This window comes from Acanthochromis polyacanthus, chromosome 4, assembly GCF_021347895.1.
Source record: "Acanthochromis polyacanthus isolate Apoly-LR-REF ecotype Palm Island chromosome 4, KAUST_Apoly_ChrSc, whole genome shotgun sequence".
In the NCBI taxonomy this organism is placed as follows: Eukaryota; Metazoa; Chordata; class Actinopteri; family Pomacentridae; genus Acanthochromis; species Acanthochromis polyacanthus.
The window spans coordinates 19,168,675-19,189,987 of record NC_067116.1 but is presented as its reverse complement, the minus strand read 5'-3'; the positions used below and the strand labels follow the sequence as shown (position 1 = coordinate 19,189,987).

The following is a 21,313-nucleotide window of genomic DNA, read 5'->3' as shown; positions in this document are numbered from 1 at the left end:
ATGCTAATTATTTATTTTCCGAAGCTAAAAGGAGCCGCAACTGAGAGATGAAAGAGCCGTGGGTTGCCGATCGCTGACCTAGACTTCAGAATGAACTGGTTTAGTTTTTGGTGGTTGAAGTTGAGGTGGATGACCTCACAAAACCCATTTTTGGCTGTAGCTCAAGAATTCGTACACTGACAAAATTTTACACAAAGAGGATATATTGATGATGATGATATAACAATGACTTTTTATGTCCAAGAGGTCACAAGTCAATTTCACTGTGGTGCCAAAACCACTAGAAAACACCAATCTTGAATATCTGCCTTGAAACTGTAGTGATTGTAGAGCTCTTTTGCGCACCTGATTGAAGACTTGTGAAGCATCCATGTTCTAGAATTGGTTGCTTCTATGCAGCAGCATTCATACATGAAGCATAGTCTGCTGACATGACTACAACTTTGAGTTCAATCAGAATCTGTGTTCAGAAGCTTTATTGGCCCAGCGTGTGAACACATTGGAGGAATTTGACCCTCTTTTTTGTTTCTGTCAATGAACTTAAACACTTCAAAGACTGGTTGGTGGAGGAGTAGAACCACTGACTATGGCAATTTCAGGTCCTTCTTTGACATTTTTGTTACCTTTCATGATTTTCTCAAAGCATTTTTAGAAATATGTGATGTTAGACAGTTAATTGGACAGATTTGTTTATTTTGTTTTCATAAATATGATTAGTTAGCGTACATAGCTCTTGTCAGGGTGTTAGTATGAGGCACATTTACAGTACAATTAGTTGTGTTGTAATAATGGACAGGAGTCAATATGACTCAATAACACAGAAATGACGTTCTTCTAACAATACCAGCATAATCATATAATAGCATGAACATGGCTTAAATACTTTACAGAATATAAAAACATAGAACGGACAAGAGAAAAACTTCATCAGTGCGCTGCTAAAGCTTTGTACCATATTTCCTCAAGTAATAACGGTAGTCAGTTTAAGTTGCTTTGTTGTCCTTCACTTGCAACTGGCTGCTCTATATGCTATGCAAATGTTTCTTAATAAAAGCCCTGTAATGATTGAAGAGTTTCCTTTCACCAAAACTCTAGAGGGCTTTTAATTTGAAGTTATACATGATTTCCAATTTGTATTAGAAACGTATTGAGGTAACTTTAACAAATGACATGGTAGCTAATTACTAAACTAAACTATACTTCTTAAACAGAGGAATTAGACACAAACATCTGCCTCGAATACAAGACTGCTTCAAATAAAGGCCTTTGACCTTCTGCTGTTGAGGTAAATAAAGGCCCCACTCGCTATTTGAGAAAATATGGTATCTTCATCTACAACAGCAGACAGTATCTTCTACTAAATTGGGCTTTTGATGTTGTGTCCACTTTGAAGATTCTTTGTTTTCCGATGAAACTGGGCAAGAAGATAATCACCAGCATGGGCACTTTTTCAGATACTGTAGATGCAGTTGACTTATATAATTTACATGCTTTACATAACAACCTGTTGGTATTTGTGTTTGTAGCTCCAGGGGACGTGCAGTACAGTTTCACATTGCAAAGATAAAATACACTTTACAAACAAGCACTCAAATACATGTAAATTCAACAAAACGATAGTTAAACATGTCAATTTTAGAATTATAATTTCTTCATATTTTTTCATCCTACTGTAACACTGTGGCATTTTACAGGCAGCACTGAGTCGGTTTACTGGTATGGATCAATATGTCTGTTTTGCAAGTGACTGCACATGTTGCATAATGCCAGCTCTACTGCTCTTGCTGGGTCAGACCCAATAGGTTAACAACCTACATGTCATGGTTGCATCATTGTGACAGTTAAGCATTTTCTGACTTCTGACATTTTTGACCTGCTTTCTGTTGGTCAGTATTAGTCTCTGACAAAATGGTAATGCGAAGCAGTCAGCTTAATACTGCAGTTAACTTGTGTTTATGTAAAGCCACACCCCCCTAATGCAGAACCTTTTGACTGAACATTACATATACTAATGTATGTGAAAAATGCCAGTAGCATTGTATGAGAAGCTGTGGCCTGCTCAGTTGAAGCAATCAGCAGTGGGAGCCTGTCGTATGGTGATTTTGGTCATCTTGAGGGAGTGCGAGGACCCTGTGCCAGGCTTCCAGTGAATGCCCTTCCTCCTCACAGAGCGTCCCTTTGCCCTCACCCACAGGTACCTTCCATTAAGGTTTGTGTCGCCACAGGCATTGAACCACCAGCCACCTGCCAAAAGGTCAGGACAGGAAACAGGAAATTAGTTGCATTAACACAAATTAGCCTTATGTTAATGATTTTGTCCTCTAAATGTGCTACACAACCATTGTTTGAAAAATTACAAAAATGTCTGCAATGCGGCTCATTGTTTTGTTTATTGCTGTGATGGGGATACAGGCCATTAAGCAGCACTTGTGCTGAATCAGCTTGTAAAACTCTGTACCTGTGTAATTGCGAGCGCAGTTGGAATTTTGGTGGTTGTCCTTTTTTCTGTCTTTTGTGGCGAATCTCATGCCGGTGCTATTGGCCATGGCATCAGGCAGGTCACCTGAGGGGTGGCTGACATGAAGGGTGTAGTCCTTGGAGGGGCCTTCCAGTGAGAAGCAATACTCTGCCCAGTGCTTCTCCTCCTTCCAGTCCTCCAGATCAACACGCAAGATGTAAACTCCCTGTTGTGTAATGCTGTGAATCTTCTTCAGGCCCAGCCAGAAGTCCTCTGCATGACACATTAATCAATCAAATTAACTTGTTTAGAAGTTTCGTAACTGAAAGAAACTGTTTAAATTGTTACATGTTTGTTCATCTGTTAGCAGGGAATCTCAAAAACATTTTTGCTTTCATGTATCTTTAATTTATTAATTTATCAATTACTTGTTCATCTCCAATAGACTTTGAGTCACTCGTATTTAATTCAACAAGGCATGCCTGTATTAATATGTAAGGTATAATCAGTAAGCATGTAGTTGTGAAAGAATGTTGCAGCTGAAATTCCTAGCTGCCATTTCTTTCAAATGCAGCATGACTGAGCCTATGAACGCCCGTCTGAGTGTTTCAAGTCTTGCAGGGAAAGCTGCTAAACCCCCTGTGTGCTCAGACAATATAGGAAGGAACTTCTTCAGTTCAGGGCTGATATTTAACGGTCCCTATTTCCTGTGACCATGACTATAGGGGGCACTTATAAATACTTCATTATAATGCTATTTACAATGCTTCTATCACAAAATCAATCCGTGAATTACTAGAAAAATAGTTGCCATCCATTTGCATGGTAAGTTAATTGTTTATGGCATTTTTGTGTTACAAATGCTAAATTTCTGCCATTTCCAGCTTCTAAAATGTAAAGATTTACTGCTTCTCTTTGACTTGTGCCAGGGTTAACATAATGTCTTTGTGCTTTGGTCTTTTGGTTTTACAAAAACTAACTAGCAGCAGCGTTAAATTGAAATGGAATATTTTTTTTTAGAATATGGCACACCAATATTTCTTTTGAATGAAACTCTTTAGCATAAAGCCAAACTGTATATAAAAAAAGCTTTTGTTTTCTACAGACTTGAATGTACTCACTTTCCAAGTCTCCAAAACCTTTTTCATACTTTTCCCATGTCTGGTCAAAATCCGCTGAACCATCAACCCTGCGTTGGATGACAGTTGAACCTCCATCTGTCGAAGAAATTAGAAATATTTCTTGTCCTACAAACCGCACAAAAGTTTACTCAAAGATCAGAAGGACTCCTTATCATGCGTAGTGTCAATAGGATATCTAACCTATTGTCTACTCTCATGGATAACTTCCTCTTCATATCTAGCTTGATAACCTTTGGTTTATTACTCCTTGCCCGTTGATTGGAGACGTGCAAATGCCAGCGATTTATCCTGTAAATGTCAGTGACTCATACAGAAGTGGAGTTTCCTGTGCTATCGCTGGGAACTCAAATAGCTGAAGTCTCACTCACCTGATCCCATTTCGCAGTAAACATTGAATGGCTCCGATTGGTTTGGTTTGATAACATAGATTCCACTGTTTGGCTCCCCCTTGTTATACAGCTCACTGCAGTCTACAGGGAAGTCTAAAACACAGTACAGAAAATTCAACTTTATGCATTTACATTAGATATTTACTAAAACATTTTGAATATTGATTGTGTTGTGAATCATTACCATTGTCCAGGCCAGTTGAGTTTCCCGTCAGATATTCAAACATATCAGGAGCCGCATGGTCTGAATCCATTGACTTATCGACTGTATCTTGAAAACTGTCAAAGCTGAGCTGCAAGAGAATGCAAATCGATATTTAATAATGTTTCGAACCCTAGATAAACCAATCCCTCTTGCCACATTGCTAAAGCAGAATATTAATAGATAATTCAAAGTGCTGATCTGATATGTATGACTACCTTTTCCTCCAGGTTTTTAATCTTGGTTTTCTGGTGGTCAAGCTGATCGTGCTGCTCGTTCACAGCTTTCAGAAGATTAGTGATTGTTTTTTCTTGTGCTTCAATTACTTCCTGAAAAAACACCAAGACAGACACATTATCCATTATCCATCCATTTACATTTGTTGTGTTTTACAGTGTTGTTTAAAGAAGCTTCTGAGTCATGTAAATTGTACAAATTTCTTAATTAGTGTTTGTCTGTATTGAGTGGAATTGTTGAGTTTTACAATATCATGATGGAAACAGACTGTTCTGTACCAGTTAATCAACACTAAAAATTATAAAGAATTAAGTTGCTGACAGTACACAGTTACACAATTCTATAGCCTGTACTGTATTTTGTGACAACATGTAAGTGGATTTGGAATCAATAATGCAAGATGTAGTTCAGGATTCATTGTTAATCAATAATCATAAATATAGTACTGCAATAGATCATGCTAATAGGAAGATGACTGTTACACATAGTTTTATCTTGGACCTTTTGCGCATCCTGCAGCAATTGTTTAAGTGGCATGTTGGTTGATATTAACACAGTTCGTTGGGTCATGTTTCAACTATTCAGCCAATTTGAGAAAAGCTCTTGTTGCACTAAGAGCTTGTCTGCCCTCCATTTGCTTCTTTTCATGGACACATCTTCAACTAGGTGATGTGCTTAGATTGAAATAAGAAAGTTGTAGCTTCAGTAGCTTCTCACCTTAAGAGTTGTGATCTCACTTATCTGGTCAGCAGGGATCATGCTCTGTGACAATCCCTTCAGCCTCTCCTCAAGGCTCCCCACCTTGCTCAGCAGAAGTGTACGCTCCTGCAGAATATTGTTGATCTTAGAGTTGATTTCCAGTGACAAGTTCCTGATTTCCTCATTGTTGGCTTTCAAGAAATTGGTGGTCTTTTTGAGCTCTTCTTCTTCCTCCTTGATCTCCGAGGTGACCACCGAGAGCTGGTAAAAAGACCGGTCGAAAATGTTCAGCTTTTGGAAGATGTCGTTGATTTGGGCCTTGGTCTTGTGGACAAACTCCCGTAAACTCTGTCCTAGCTGGAGGAGGCCGTTTGCTAGTAGGCGAACATCATCCAGCATGGCAAAGCGAGACTTTGCCTCAGTTGCACTCGGCGCTGTGATGAAGACGTGGGAAGGCAGGGTAGGGTACTCATCTCTGCCTGAGGTTTCCAGATGGACAGCAGCAATGGAACTGGCTAGTACCAGCAACAGGCATAACAGCTTCATAATGCTCTTCTCCTCCAGTCCTGGCTTGTGAAATATTTCCTAATACAGCTCTAGCTTTTCCCCACTTCTAAACACGCTTTTCTCTCCCTCTGCCTATAAGCTAGACTTCCTTGCTGTTAAAATGATGTGAGAGCAGCAGACTGCCTTGTGTTATATACTGCCCTCTCAGTAGAGGAGGGGGGGATTAGCTGATCATTAAACCCTACTGTTTTTAGCTTTGTACCCCACCTCCTCCTAAATCCCTCTCGAGCCCTCCCTCTCTCGAACAAACAAATCACAGCAGTGAGCAAATGACATATACACCCCTCCCTTCTCTGCTAACCATTTAACCCCAATCCCCTCTCCATACCACACCCTACCCTACACTGCTCTCCATCTGTGGTGCAGCACTTTAGCTGATCAGCAGAAAGCCAACAATGGCCATCGCTGTTTTTGATGGATCGTCAGTCTGATCAATCTCAAACCTTATAACCCTGCACACACTTTGCTCTGATTGATAATGCTGTGTGTAATTAATGCTCCTGGGTTTGATTTAGCATCCTGCTGAATCAGCCTCGCACCAGGCTCTCCTTTTGTGTGGGGAGGGGAGTGGGCCTGTCATCTGTGCCAGGGTTGAGCTTCTGGGCATGAATGATGTTAGGGAGTTTGGACAGTGTGTACTCATCATCATGGTTTTATTGCTCAGTCTTGTCATTTTTTTTCAGGTTTGTCATGCCTTGTGTGATATTTTTTTAATGTCACCAGACATGAAGTGGGGACTATATGGTTTAGCGATTAGCTTGCAGCTTTTAAAGGATCATTCCTTTGCACAGAGTTCTGTCGTAAAAAAAACTGTCTTTATGGGAAATTCTTAGTAAGTTGTTTCATGCAGATTTGCAGTGTTGGTGAAATATGCCAACCTTTAACCAGAGAAAGGAGGGGGCTAATCAGTAAAATTACTGGGTCTACTATTTAGTTGGAGTATAAATATTATAGTTTTGGCACTTTTCATGGTTCTACATTTCTGAAATAAGACTTATAGCTTCATACATGATCTGCTTGAATTTGTTTTTTTGTCTATAAATTTTGCTAATTTCCCCCTTTTCTTTTTAGCATTTCTGTTAATTTGTGTGGGTTTTTTTGGGGTTAATTTCTTGGTTGTACTAATAAAGATTTTAAATTAGTCAAAGATATGTTAGCTGATTCACTTGTCAAAAGACGTCTGTTTTCACAGGTAAGATAATCAGTCACATTATTTAAAAAAACATTCACAGTGTTACACAGGTTCAGAATACACTTAATATTCTCCAAAAGGAATTTGCTTTGCAACAGAAAATCAAATTTGAGACAGTTGTATAACTTTACAAGAATATGAGAAAGCATTTTCATGCTTTGTCTAGAGTCTTTGAGTGTTAACATTAACAGGAACATTAACAACCAAGATGAAATGCAAATACTGGGTATGTAGCACAGACGTAACATTGCAGCTTGCAATTTAGCATTTGGCCTGCAGAAATATTCCTTCATGGTAGTTTGACCAGGGTAGCACAGCAACAGCTTGCTGTTTCTATTGTTGATAAAAAAGAAATCAGTCTGCTTCTTTCCTCACTTCTTATGGGTTTATTCTTGCTTGCTCAAATTGTCTGAAATGTATCAATGCTAATGATGCGATCAGGAGTAATTCCTGGAGCCATGTCTCTGTGAAACTCTCACACTCTCACTGATTCCTCTCCAGGGCAGTTAGCTTGTCTGTCTCATTGTCTAGTGATCTCACATTGTCTGTGATGATAGGAGATTCAGCTTATGTATCCTTTTCTCCATCAGTGCCTGCTGTCTGTATGCCTCTCTTTTCCCTCATAGCTTCATTCTCCCTCTGCATCCTACAGTATTTGCATCTTCCTCTGACTTCTGATGTTATGTCCTGTGCTGTTATTGCGGTTGCCATGGAACATTGTCATTGAACAAAAATGGCAGTAACAGAGCAGAGGTCCCAGCTAGCAAATAGCAGAAAATGCTGGGATGTTTGGCTTTGGCGTAAAGTTTTAGCACCCTGGTTGTTACAGTGCACTTTAAAATACCACATAGTCGTCTTAATGAGCTCTCTCTAGTAATTTGTGGTTCTAACCTGAGCTCTCAGTAATGCAGTTTATTTTAAATATATGTAAGCAGAGCAGAAAGCAAGGGTGGTATGGAAAAGAAGAATTGCACATGAATGAGTATGTGCGCCAGGAATTTGCTTCATCAGCATAAAGCTGGTAACATCATTCACTGTCCTTTATTCCAGCACAGTGGTTAGCGCTGTGGCTTAACAGCAGGAGGCTAGAGAGCTTGAACCTAACCTGCTGGAGCCTTTCTCTCTGGAGCTTACATGGTTTACCCATGTTTGTGCTCGAGTTCAGTTTTGCAGTGAAATTTTTACTGAACAAATTTACAAACATGGCACTGAATTCCTTTAACAGTCAGTTTAATTGTGTCATGTTCTCAGTTTGTTTTTTGGAAGCATGTTCGCAATTGCTGAGTTACTGTGTGATATGTGTTCTAAAAATTGTAATTGTATGCTTTAGCTCCCTCTTATGTTGCCTATGGGTGAGAGGATGACTCTTTGATGAGTCTGCCTTTTTTTTGTTGCATTATTTGATATACCTATATGTCCATAAAAATAACTATAGAGGGAGGATGGAGGACCATTCTTTGAAAAGGTACTACCTCATTTGGTGTTTTGATAATGGTGATGGAGAATGCTGTCAAACATGTCGGTCCAAAATTTCCCATCTGTGTTTAATTGGTTTGAGATCAGGTCACTGTGAAGCCCGTAGCATATGATTCATATGTCTTTCATGCTGATCAAATTATTAGTGACTCCTTGTGCCCTTTAGATGTTGACATTGCTTTCCTGGAAGAGATTATGCCTATCAGGACAGAAATGTTTCATCATAGGATAAAAGTAATCACCTTAAAGAACTCTATTGATTTCCAGTGACCCTTCCCTCTCTGGGGACAAGTGGACCAAAGCTATGGCTGCAAAATATCCTCACAACGTAACAGAGCCACCATATCTGGTCACAGCTGGGGTCAAAGGCTTGTGTTTTTTTTCTTAGGTTTTTCCACTCATCTGTATATAGTTCACTTTGTCATTCAGTGGAATGAAAATTGTTTTTAAATGGAAAATGCCTGAATTTTCAATGCATTTAGACAGAATTATTAGCTTGATTTAAAGTAAATTACAGTTTTATATATAATTCTGCAAGCTCAAAAGAGACTATATGCGGCATTGGACCAAAAATGATTAAAATTAGTTTTAAATTCTTTCTAAACTACTTGTACTATCATCTCTCACCTTTTCCCACAAAAACTCTCAACCTTCAACTTACCAGGTCCGACACGTTTTTTTGGTATCGTATTGATTTCGAGGAAAATGTGAAAAATCTGTGTGAACTGGAGACAGGGTTGTCTATAGAAATTAATGTCTGGTGCTGGTGGAGTGTAATTCAGTCGTGCTAGATCACTATCATAGCATTTAAGACTGTAGAATAAACACACATCCTCTACATTAATGGATCTTGTGTGCAGATCCATTTCATTGGTTCAGGATGATATATGTAAAATTAACTGTTCATGAAATTTGGCTTGTTGACAGTATTCTGAAGAATAAATCACAGAAAGTTGGACTGTAAATAAAGTAAAGCAGGAGAAAACTTTTTTTTTTATTTTTTTTTATCTCTTTCTCTTTTCTTTGGCTTTGGAATGAACTTTTATTTTAGCTTTTTTTTCTGTAGCCATAGGCAGTTTTCATTGGAAGTCTCAGTCTTTTCAGCATTTCCTATTTCCACCTTTGAAACTTTCCCAATACCACTGAGTTACTTGTCACCTGTCTCAGAGAGTAAATGTCTTCATTTAGAGTTCGTAAACAGTGACGTTTCTCCCTTTTGTACCCCAGAATAGTGAAAGTGCATAACTGCCACCTACAACTTTAACAGAGTGCTGCAGAGTTTGCAGTGTATGGTTTGCCTTGGCATGTGTATTGATTGACCAAAGTTAAATCGGATTAGATGGACCGGCCAATCAGCAGTCACTTCCATTTGTGCTTATATGGATAGTTTAGCATTGCCAGAATAAACTTGCCGTGGGGTCTATTCTAGTTCAAGTTCAACAACCCACTTCAAAGCAGCCACAACAACTGTTAGTACATGCTAAATGGAGGTTAACTGAAGAAAGGAATACATACAATTCTAATGATCAGACAAAGATTCCCACGCTTTCATGTCAGTTGTGGTTCCAGCTGTGTTCTCTGTGGGGCCGTCCCCCACAGAATCAACTACGTCATTGTGGTTTGTCAACTGATCCTAGGTTACTTTACACTCCTATTTTGCAGCCTCCTCCCCCTTCCCAACAGTTTAGTAACCTGTGTTTTTGACAGTACAGTACCGTTACCTCTGCTAGCAACAATGACCGGGACTGTGAAATACAAAAGCTTTGTATTTTTTTAACTCAAGCAGAATCAGCAAACAGCCATCATGATGTTTATGTTAGACCAAAATTTGTATATGTGCAATATAATTTGACCTTTTTTTTATACAGTAGTTGCTTTGTCAGTTTTAGGTTTGTCAGACTGGTGCTACACCTTGTACAGAGATTTTTCCTGTAAAGTTCAAGAAATGTTGGGTGTGATTGGCACCAGTTTCTCCTTCGGTACATGACATGATTGACCGGACTCCTTAGCAAATTTCTCAGGAGTCCCAGACCATTAGTTACGCCAGGAGTTCCAAATTCACTTGGTGTCTTTTTATATTACACAAGACCTCAAAATGTCAACTAAGGCAAGGCCTTCAGTATTGGCTAATTTTGTAGCTGTGTCTTTTCAATGGGCCCTGTGCTCAAATTGTACATATTGTTGAGACAGGGACCTTATATGTATTTGCCACAATAGCAGCTCAACAGGTAAAATGTTTGTCCAGTGGCCTCCTAACAGGTTCATCTGGTCAAACTTTAATGGTACTTGCTTTTCAATATATGATTGAGGAGGGTAACAAACTCTTATTATTATACCTATTAATTAATTAATTAGGTCACATACTTCTCATTCCTCTCTTCTCCCCTATGTTTCTGAAAAACTGAGCTTAGGATCTTTAGGTTTCACCTTCTACAGTTATTGACAGGCCAAGCCTCCCTTATCCACCAATCAGAGTATGGTTTACCCACCACAGAGGCCTCTCCCCCTTGAATTGATCAGTTCATGTAACATGGTAGATAATTAGGGCAAGCACTTTCAACGACTTCAAAGGTTTAAATGTGAGAGTACGAGGTTGTGGACCCTGGTCATTTAGAAGAAGGAAAATGACAATAATTTTAGGGTTATCTCATCTTTCTTATAAATATTTCTAAGAGGCTGTTTTGTGATATTATGAAATGAGCTGTAAAACATTAAACTCACTTGTTTATTTGCTTGATATTCCAAACTAACTGGAAGTTAAATAACAAGAGCTCATAATTTGTATTCATACATTTAAATCAGCTGTATGCTTTTTCTTTTAAAGCACAACTAACATCTCCAGAACTCATGTTTGCTTCATGACACTAATGCATTGTTTTTTGGATTCTACAAAATGACTTACTGCTCACTGAAGTTATGTAAGGCCTGATAACTGAAAAAAAAAACATGGGATTACAATGATTTCAGAAATCCCTCAATTGCAGCCCAAATCTGCTGTTTGGATTTGCCTTTTAGCAAAAAAAGGTAAATGCTGATATACATTTTCCACACCATAAGCATTAATGTCATACTTATGATATAGGATGTTTTATCCTAGATTAATTTGTCTGTATTGTACAGGCTTTTTTCTGGTCACGTCTCTTTGGGTGTGGTATGACATAATCTCTAATGTACCTTATTATGTCCTTTTTTGTGTCTTTTCAGGAACCTGCTGTATGTGAACCCTCAGAGTCTTAACTTCGCAAACCGCCAAGGCTCTGCTCGAAACATCACAGTGAAAGTGCAATTTATGAATGGAGAAGATCCAAACAATGCAATGCCGGTATGTCATATTCTACAAGAACACAATTCTTGTTTTTGAACTGATTCCAGTCTAGTCAACCATACCATAAATGTTATATCTTTGCTAAATATTCTATTATGTTAGAAACTTCAGACTTTAAGAATTTAAAGCCTTATTTTCATCAGTGCAGTGACAGGCTGCATTATTCTGGAAGTTCATGTTAGTATATAGTAATAATTCACTGTAACGTGGATGAATGGATTTGTTTCATGTTTTTTTTAAATTCCATTAGGTGATATTTGGGAAGTCAAGCTGTGCAGATTTCGCTAAAGAGGCTTACACTGCAGTGGTTTACCATAACAGGTGAGTTCATTAAGTGCGTTATGATTGATATAATTTGTGAAGTAGCAATTTTTCTCAAGAAAAGTAAAAAAAAAAATACATTTACTGTCCAAATATTTTGACTTACCATTTCATAATAATAACACAAGATATATAGGACAGTATCATTCATGTCATCATCTTTTTACATTGTACTGTAGCCATGAGAGATTAATGCACTGCAATCTGAGAAATTACATCCAAATAGAGGAAAATGAAAGCAAATCTAACAAACATTTCCACAACAGAAAACAGAACCAAATACATAATTAAACAGCCAACAAAGAATAATCATAATCAAAGTGATGAAAGCTGCTTTTTCTGATTTGCTTGCATTTTGTCAAGCAGCAGTGCTTTAAGCTTTCAGGGCCACTGCAGTAATTCCAAACTTCACCTGAAGTCCAGCATCAGCATTAACTCTACTCTACTCTTAGACGTCTTTATTTTCAGGACAGTTTGAGTCAATCTTCTCAATACTGTCAAGCAGTGTCCTTGGCACAAGTTTCTTCCGTCTCTCAGGGGTCTCTATTTTATGACCACTATTAGGTGTTTTTTATGACATCCAGTAGTTTGTCATTTGTCACCCAGAGGTCACACCTTCATGGCTAAAATTAATCAATCTGTGAATAATGTACCCCTGTGATTAGGACAAAAGAAATAGAAGTAGTGTACATATAGATAATGGTCATATAGGGTTTATGCAAGTGTATTGCAAGCATGCTGGCCAACTGGGTGTAGACATTGAGAACTGTTTGAATGTGTTTTATACAATGTTTTACAAACTATGGTGACATTGTGGCGGCTCCATTGGAAGTAGAACCAATAGTCGAAACATTCACCATCAACTCGTGTTGGTTAAAACGCGATACCAATCAGTACCCAGTACCCTCATCGGGTTTAGAGTGACGTTCAACACTTGACGCTATCGACAGCCAACATCACCTGCCTACCTCAACTAGTCAGTCAAATAATAAGTTCTACAGGTCCTTGCAGGTTTGACATTTAGGTGTAATGTAGAGGACAATCATAAAAGCTGAACAGCTATAGACAGTTTTGTCAGATGAATAAATAATAGAAATGATGACGATTAGAAGAAGACATTCACAACTCTCCTTGAGTCAACGAAGGCCAGTCGGTGAACTCATCTTCCTCAATATATCCAGGTTGTCATCAGTCTGTCACTGCCCCATCACAAAAAAACACAATTGGCTACAATGGTGCATGGTTTGTGGTGACATACCATGACCACATACCTGTGGACCATGAAAACATCCCCCCAGGCCTCCCCTAGCTGCTTACAGCTAATGTCATAATGACTTTTCTGGCAGAAACCCTGCAATTTGCTCGCTGTGGCATAGCATTTCTCCTGATAAAATTAAGCTCTTTATGGAAGATATGAAGACACTTGATAGGCAAAGAAAGACATGAATTCTTTTATAAGAGATATTTTGAAAATCTGGAGAGCAACCAACCTTTGTACTGCCCACTATGTTTACTATTGCAATAAAAGTTGCTCCTGATGCTTTTGCTGCTTCAGGAGCTTTCCTTTTTGGTACAGAACCAAAATGTGTGTTCCCATGAGAAATGGGGGCCCTTCTGTGACCCTTTTAAGCAGTTTTTGTCATTTCCGTTCTTGAATCCTAGTGGATTTGTTTATAGTCCTGCTAGAAGTGGCTTATTTTGCCTGCAGAGAAAACGTCCTCCTGTGGGACTTTAAAGGAATTCAGTTGAAGTGAATAATGATGTGTTACATAATTTATTTCTGTTTAGATCACTGACAGTCTACTATGAACCCCTGCTCTGTCTTGTGACAAAGATTCCCAAGTTAGAAATAGACCACACAGAGATGTCAGTGAATTTGAACATTTATACTTGCAGGGTTGGAAATGTGTTCACATGTGACTCTATAGCTTGTATGTAATCCTAGCTGTAAACACTGATCAAACCACTTTCGGTAACTTCCACAACTAGTTGTATAAAAGTGTAATGATCAATAATACAGACTAACCATTTAACACACATTCACAAACTGAAGTTTTTCTGTAGAGCAGGCTGTGAGCAGAGAAAAGCAGTCACATGCTTGTAGCCTGGATGCAGATAAAGACTTTCAACAGCAGACATGTTTTCATTATGTAGCGTGTTCGAACAGATCCATAGTCTTTAGTGAACATAATTAGAACCTCAGGCAAGTGGAATGACGCTAACATGGCAGCCTGAATTGTATGACTATCCTGTCTGTGTAGCTCAGAAACAAATCTATATGGATAGCTGCCCTTCCTAATCCGTCAGTTTGTTGAATGTAAAGTAGCCTTTAACACAATTGTTGAATAGTATTTATACTGTTGCGACTCATTTCTGCAGATCTCCTGACTTTCATGATGAGGTCAAGATTAAGCTGCCGGCCTCTCTGTCAGACCACCACCACATTCTCTTCACCTTTTACCACGTCAGCTGCCAGCAGAAGCAGAACACACCACTGGAGACCCCTGTGGGATACACGGTAGGTAAAACCACGATAGCACACAAGCCAGTACTGTGGCTGGAGGGAGCAGCTCTTTGTCCTGGCAGTACTGCGGTTTCCATTCTGACATTAGACAAACCGATGTTTATATATCACACACAGTTACACTCGAACCTTTAAACAACACGCATACTTTAGACCAGTGTGGACGCGTGAAGCCTTGAAGATGTCACAGAAAATACCATTTTAAATGTGTGGTTTTTTTTTTGTTCGTTTGTTGTGTTTTCTTTCAATATGTTTCTTCTCCTCTAGTGGATCCCCATGTTGCAGAATGGCCGTCTGCGAACGGGACACTTCTGTCTGCCTGTATCTCTTGAAAAACCGCCACAATCCTACTCTGTTCTCTCCCCAGATGTAAGACCATTTTTCAAGCATGCAACTGTTATTAAAGTTTGAATGACCAAAGGGGATCTTGCCTATCTGCAGAAAAAGGGATTTACAGAGTTCTATCAAAAATCCCCTAAAAAGAAAACACTAATTTTTATTGGTAGAAATTCTTCAAAGCAGCCTTTATCCCATATGCAGAAGAGATGTTGTTCAGTAGCCCTCTCTTGTTGCTTTTTGTCCATTCTGCCAGTATTGTTTGGATTTACTTGGTATTTTGTACTTGAGGTTCCTCTTCCCGGAATGAAGTGGGTGGACAACCATCGAGGAGTTTTCAATGTGGAAGTGGTGACTGTTTCAACCATTCACACACAGGTAAGAGCACTCTACACAGCAGTTTCACAGTAGCTAACAGTATTTTGTGCATTTTGCAGCATTCAGCATCCATTTTGGTCTTCTAGCAGTGGTTTTCTTGTAGAATAGTGACTGCGTAGACTTTGCAACAGGTTAGAGAATATGCAGGCACCCGCACAGAGCCTTGCGTGCACCTTCTTACATTGAAATGAATTCATTTATGCTTCTTGGACCCTTGTGCACTTGCAGGTGTGCAAACAATAACACTGGCCTTACTCTGCTTCATGTTGCCTGTTGTTTTCAGCTGTACGTATTTAACTATAAGCCATTAAAATAACACGTCTTTCAGAAATACAGTAGAGCAGCATATTGTAATGCTAGTTTCCACAGAATAATTTTCACCAGCACCAGACAGGTAATAATTTGAAAGTTCAATGAAAGCTAAAACAGCCACTCAGTGTTTCCACATCGAGGCAGTAATTCCTTCCCAGCACCAGTTCGTTAGTGGCTGAATCTTACCTTGCCAGTAATTTACTGAGGTCTACTCCATCTCTGTGTCGGCTGTGGTGTGGAGGGCTTGACTGTGGTCCCTAGGAGCCTAACTGGGGCTAATGTGCTCATAAATCACTGTTTCTGGCACAGATTAGACTCGCTAGATTCTCCTGTGTTCTTGTAGTAATGTTCGTTTTTGCGGTTTTTACTCAGTGAGCCAACTTACCGGCTTCGAGACAAGTACAGAGGAGTAGATCAAGCTTACTTTATTTATTTTTTTAAAACTTGCTTCCCTTTTTCTCTACCTGTAACACAGTTTTGCTTTTTGAAACTTCACTTCTTCTTCTACACTTTTTTCTCCGTTCATCTTTGTCATATTTCTCTCTTTGTCTTCTGTTCTTTAACCGTCCATCTCTTTGTATATACCCATTTCTACATTGCCTTGCAAACGTTTGTTGTGCCAGGAAATTGCTCACTTTCTCTTCCTCTCCTTGCCCAAATTCCTCCCCCTCTCCCTCCCCAGGACCAGTACCTGGATAAGTTCTTTGCCTTGGTGCATGCCCTGGATGAGCACATGTTTCCAGTCAGGATTGGAGACATGCGCATCATGGAGAACAACCTGGAGACGGAGCTCAAATCCAGCATTGCAGCACTCAACTCTTCCCAGCTGGAGCCAGTGGTTCGATTCCTTCACCTTCTACTCGACAAGCTGGTGTTGCTTGTAGTGCGCCCACCAGTCATTGCTGGACAGATAGGTATGACATGGAATTGCAGTAAATAAATGTGAATTGTTTACACAGATTTTAGAGGAGCTTGGGAGTAGAGTTGAGCTTCTTCACTACAGTTAGCGTCAAGTGTGCTGCCTGAAGCTCTAGATTTGACAGTTCAATGCATTTATTCTGCTTCACAGTACAAAGAAGCTAGCATAGAATACTCTTGTGTGTGTTTAGTAAATCTCGGCCAAGCGTCCTTCGAGGTCATGGCATCCATAGTGAACCGTCTTCATAAGTACTTGGACACCAGCCAGGACATGCATGGCCGCAACAGCCTGCTGTCCTCTTACATCCACTACGTCTTCCGCTTGCCCAGCACCGACCCCAACTCTCCATCGCCAGGTAATTTGCAGTCATCGTGGTTTCATTTTTTTGACATTTTTTCTTTATTCTGTATCTTCTGTTTTTTCCCTTTATGTTAACTTCATCCAACCCCTGACTCACCTTCACTGGGTGTCTATGACCAAACCTGCCAGCCATAATTTTTCTTCCTCTATTTCTTTTTATCTTTTGCTTTTTTTCCCCTCCCACATCCATTTTGTCTTCTGCCTGTCCAACACAGACTCCAACTCATCTTTGACAGGTAGATATGGTCCAATACCAGATGTCTTGATGTGTATGCAAATGTTTGACCCTTTAAAAAAAAAAAAAGTAGAGTTATTGATGTGATATAATGCCACTTTTTGTAATTCCTCTGTATTAACACGTATGTGTAGACCATTTACTGCAAAGAAACCGTGGTTGCTTAACTAATAATATAAAAGAATACATATATTTATGAATTTTCTCCCATCTTGTGGGTTTATCACCATATGGTTAGGTAAAGTAGCACATCCCAGTTGTCCCATTTTCTTATTTTCTGTGTTGCCCCAGGCCCTGGAGGGTTGGGAGGTTCAGTTCACTATGCTACCATGGCTCGCTCAGCTGTTCGACCAGCCAGCCTCAACCTCAACCGCTCCCGTAGCCTTAGCAACAGTAACCCTGACATCTCCGGTACGCCCACCTCTCCTGACGATGAGGTCCGCTCTATCATTGGCAGCAAGGTAAGGTTGTCAAACAGTGTCTCGGTTTGTTATACTTGAACCTGTAAATCCTTTTATCTGAGGGGTATTAGAGTTCAATTTTCTGTTAAAGTATTGAAGAGGCACTTAAAGTTAATATGTAAACAGAACCAGCAGTGATATATAAATTAAAGCACTCCACTGGGATATCAGATATCATAGATAATTACTTAATGCTGCTGTAGTCAAGCAGCACTTATTGATTTGTGATGTGTTTTAGAAAGACTCGTGAGGTAGTTGTGCTGAATCTGTATTCCTCAACTCCCATCTGGAAGAGGCCTCCATGTGCACAGTGACCCAGGGCCTTTTTTTATCAATAGGTAAACTGTATTGCCAATGCGTAAACATACGTTTGGACATCTTATCGCTCTAACCGTCGTAACAGCAAACTGTTACACATGCGCACAAACAATGCTCAGTGTGTGCAGGTTGTGAAAACATACATTTAGTCCATAATCAAATCAGTAACGCAGATGCTGTCAAAAAGATATAATACCAGATTTTTCTCATAAGACATATACAGTAGTTTTTCTTTCTTCCTTTTAAATTTTATTTTAATTATCTGTTGTCATGTATTTTGTCTCGTATAATTTCCTACTTCAAACATTTTTTTATTTAACCTATAAAGTACATGAGCAGTGAGTGAATGATGTAATGTGCTTTTCTAATGGTCTTGCTGTACTTGTAACCATGATATGATGGATGCAGCCCCGTTTTTGATGTATGTTCCCTGTGCTGCTAATACTTAACTAAACCTTTCTTCTCTTGTCTCTGAGGGAGGGGAAGTTATTTTTTAGAGAAAGGGAGAGAACCTATGTGCTTTGCTCCTCTGTGGTGATGAGTTGGATTTTTAATTTACTCACAGCTAACCTTTTTGGACCCTTGGCATCTTCCAGAAATCCTGACCTCTGAACCTCTTTAACTTGTCATTATTCCTTCCCTCCTCCTTCCCCCGTGCTGCTCGCTTGTTCCCTTGCTTCCTGCCTGCCTTGTGTCCTTTGACCTTGGCACCCCTAGGGTTTAGACCGCTCCAACTCGTGGGTGCACACCATGGGCTGTAAGAGTGCCCCCTGGGGATCCAGCCCTGGGTCCGCTCCAGAAACCATGCAGGTGGTTTTATGAATGCCCCTTCCTCCACTTTGCCTCACTACAAATACAGCCTTATTCACACTAAAGGATACTGCGATATTCAGAGTTTTGGTTTATTTGTGGGCTTTGCCGGAGTCACTTATTGTAAGATCATTGTTGGATATGGGGGCAATCTTTGTAAGATTTTCAATTTTTATGTCCTTTTAAAAAATAAAATAATAGCTCACAATTTTCTTCTATATGCTCAGCCTACCGTGAAGCTGCTTACATTTGTTTTAAGTCACAGGACTGTGATTGCCAGCCATTTTTTGCTAAGTTTCTCCAAACTAGAGAGATTTCAAAACCATGCACAACGTACCTTCTGCAGCATGAAGACATTAAAGGCCGAAACCTCAGAATATTACAGTATTCTGTATAAACTTTAAATCACAACCCTCCCATGATCTCATACATGGGAGTCACAGCCGCCTCCATGACCCTTGTGCTGTCACATTAGAATCTTAGGTGTCATCCCCCTTTGCTTATCACCTCTAGCACCTCTCTTTTTCTTAGTATTTGCATGAAAAGTGTAAATATAGCAATGCCAGTTGTGAACTGCGAACAGAGCTATCCATGGCAGCAACTTCTTTTCTACATTTTTGACCTCCCTTTCTCCCCACGTTGGGTTTGCTTTCCATTTTCGGTTCACAGAGGTCCATTATTGTTAAAGTTAAAACCAGATCTTTCTGTGTGTATGCTTTTCACAGAGGATTGTTGGAGTGGTAGAGAAAAAGAGCAGTGTTAGAAATCATTTCCGTCGGCAGACTAGACTAGACTTTACATTTGTTTCCTTTCATTTCTTATTTCCTTTTCTCCTTTCTGGACTACTTCCACTCTCAGCCAGTATACCTGCATGCCTTTCTACTAACCCTACATGCCATTCACTATGTCACTGGAGCATGGTATATCTGTGAGTGTGAATGCGTATCGACATATGTAAAGTCTGCTTCACTTTCCATCTTCATGTGATGTTATGTCCTCTGTCATTTTAAGTTGTCATGACATAAGACTTTTGTTACTAATTTGCAAGTCAGGTAACCAATAATGAATTAACTCTTAGTATTGTAAACACAGAATTACACCGAGATTAAAACATCAAATAAAATGTGCCAAGACTGACAGAGCCTTTGCATTACTGCATTTAGCCTGGGATGGAAAATTATTTTAGCCTACCTCTGAATAATGACACCTCTTGATATGGTAGGATAGCTTCAGTTTATGGCATTTTATGTCTCTGAAGTGTTGTATTGGACTGGAGGGATGCAGAATGGAGCATCAGAAGCAATGGCTGTAAAATCAAGGAAAAGTAATCCATTTTGTGTCTTTACTTGGCCACATGTCTCTTTATGCAGCCATTTTGCATCTCTACCTGAAATCACTTGATCTGTTGATGTGTCAGCTGTTTTAGATTATGGGTACAACACTTTTGAAGCGTTGTGGCCCTGTCCTGTGTCTAAATGTTCTTGTCTTCATGTATGAGAAGTGTGTGCAGTAGGTCACAAAAGTGTGCCGTGTGCATGTGTGTGCGGGGGCGTATGACCCGGCACACACATTTGCCTGTGTGCTGAGGATGAAGGTGCAACCCCACGCTCCCGTTGCTCCTCCACTAACCTTGCTGTCACCGTTCCATTCATCCCACTCATAGGCCATGGAGCGCTGTGGCAATCGCATGTCTTCGCACACTGAGAGCGCCAGTTTCTTGCAAACTTTAACAGGACGGTTGCCCACAAAAAAGGTAGAGCCACTTGCACTGGGGGAGGAGCCAACCCCGCCCACCTCTTCTTCGCCTCCTCACCTGTCTTGTCTGTGGATGTGTGCCTCTGGATTGGTTGATGTCGTATTTGGTTGTTGTGGAGTCTTGTTGAATGCCGTATGGTCCTGATCTGCCGCTTGTTCTGAACACGTCGAGGAGTTTTTGATGTGACATGAATGTTGGTTGTCGTCTGGCTAATGCTGACTGTGTGGTGCAGTGACCTGTATCCACGTAGTCTGGGAAGTCTTCATTAATTCTGCACTATTAATTTAGTCATAGAAAAGCCGAACACAGTTTTGCTTTCAGTCAGGTCTGGGATCCTACAGTCAGTTAATTTCTGCGCTATCAGCATATAGTTTGCTAAGTTTACTAATAATAACCCTTGAACCCCAAAACTTGCCAACAGATAATAAAGTAATGTTATGGTTCACCAAAATTATACCATTGTCAAAAAAAGAAACTATTAAAACAGACAGAATTGTCTTTTCCAACTCTCCTCCTACTAATACTCCTACTACTTATTCTACATGTCTAATTTAAAAATTCACCAAAAATAAGCAGTTTGCCCCAGATCCTGTTAAAAATGATAAATCCGTGCTCCTTGGTACAGCTACAAAGTCAATAATGACTCAGCTGTGACCACCAATCACATGCAGAAATGTTGTGATTGTTCAGCTGAACTGCACGCTCTACCTACACGGAGCAGAGAGAGATAAGTAATGCGACAAATGAGAAAACATTTATCAGCACGTTGCTGGAAGATACATTCAGCATGGTGAAATATCTGTGTCAAGTCAATGTGCAGAGTAGTGTGATAAACACATGGTTTGTAGAGACTGAATAAAAGTCAGTAAAATGTCAATACTGATCAGTAGAGCCAC

General features: G+C 39.7%; 2 protein-coding genes across 2 annotated transcripts in view; one reads left to right on the top strand and one right to left on the bottom strand.

Moving 5' to 3' along the window:
* dock7 (dedicator of cytokinesis 7) overlaps nt 1–21,313 on the top strand; it is a 57,100-nt gene that overhangs the window by 13,340 nt on the left and 22,447 nt on the right. The window contains 10 exon segments of the mRNA XM_022206621.2: nt 11,567–11,684; nt 11,938–12,008; nt 14,388–14,526; nt 14,800–14,901; nt 15,160–15,246; nt 16,241–16,472; nt 16,668–16,832; nt 17,364–17,533; nt 18,569–18,661; nt 20,325–20,414. Coding sequence (XP_022062313.2) covers nt 11,567–11,684; nt 11,938–12,008; nt 14,388–14,526; nt 14,800–14,901; nt 15,160–15,246; nt 16,241–16,472; nt 16,668–16,832; nt 17,364–17,533; nt 18,569–18,661; nt 20,325–20,414 — 1,267 coding nt within the window.
* On the bottom strand, nt 673–5,814 carry angptl3 (angiopoietin-like 3). The gene is made up of 7 exons (XM_022206629.2): nt 5,146–5,814; nt 4,410–4,520; nt 4,174–4,282; nt 3,969–4,082; nt 3,580–3,675; nt 2,459–2,731; nt 673–2,244 (listed from the first exon to the last, which is right to left on the bottom strand). The coding sequence occupies exons 1-7, from the start codon at nt 5,671–5,673 to the stop codon at nt 2,060–2,062; spliced, it is 1,416 nt and encodes a 471-aa protein (XP_022062321.1). The 5' UTR covers nt 5,674–5,814; the 3' UTR covers nt 673–2,059.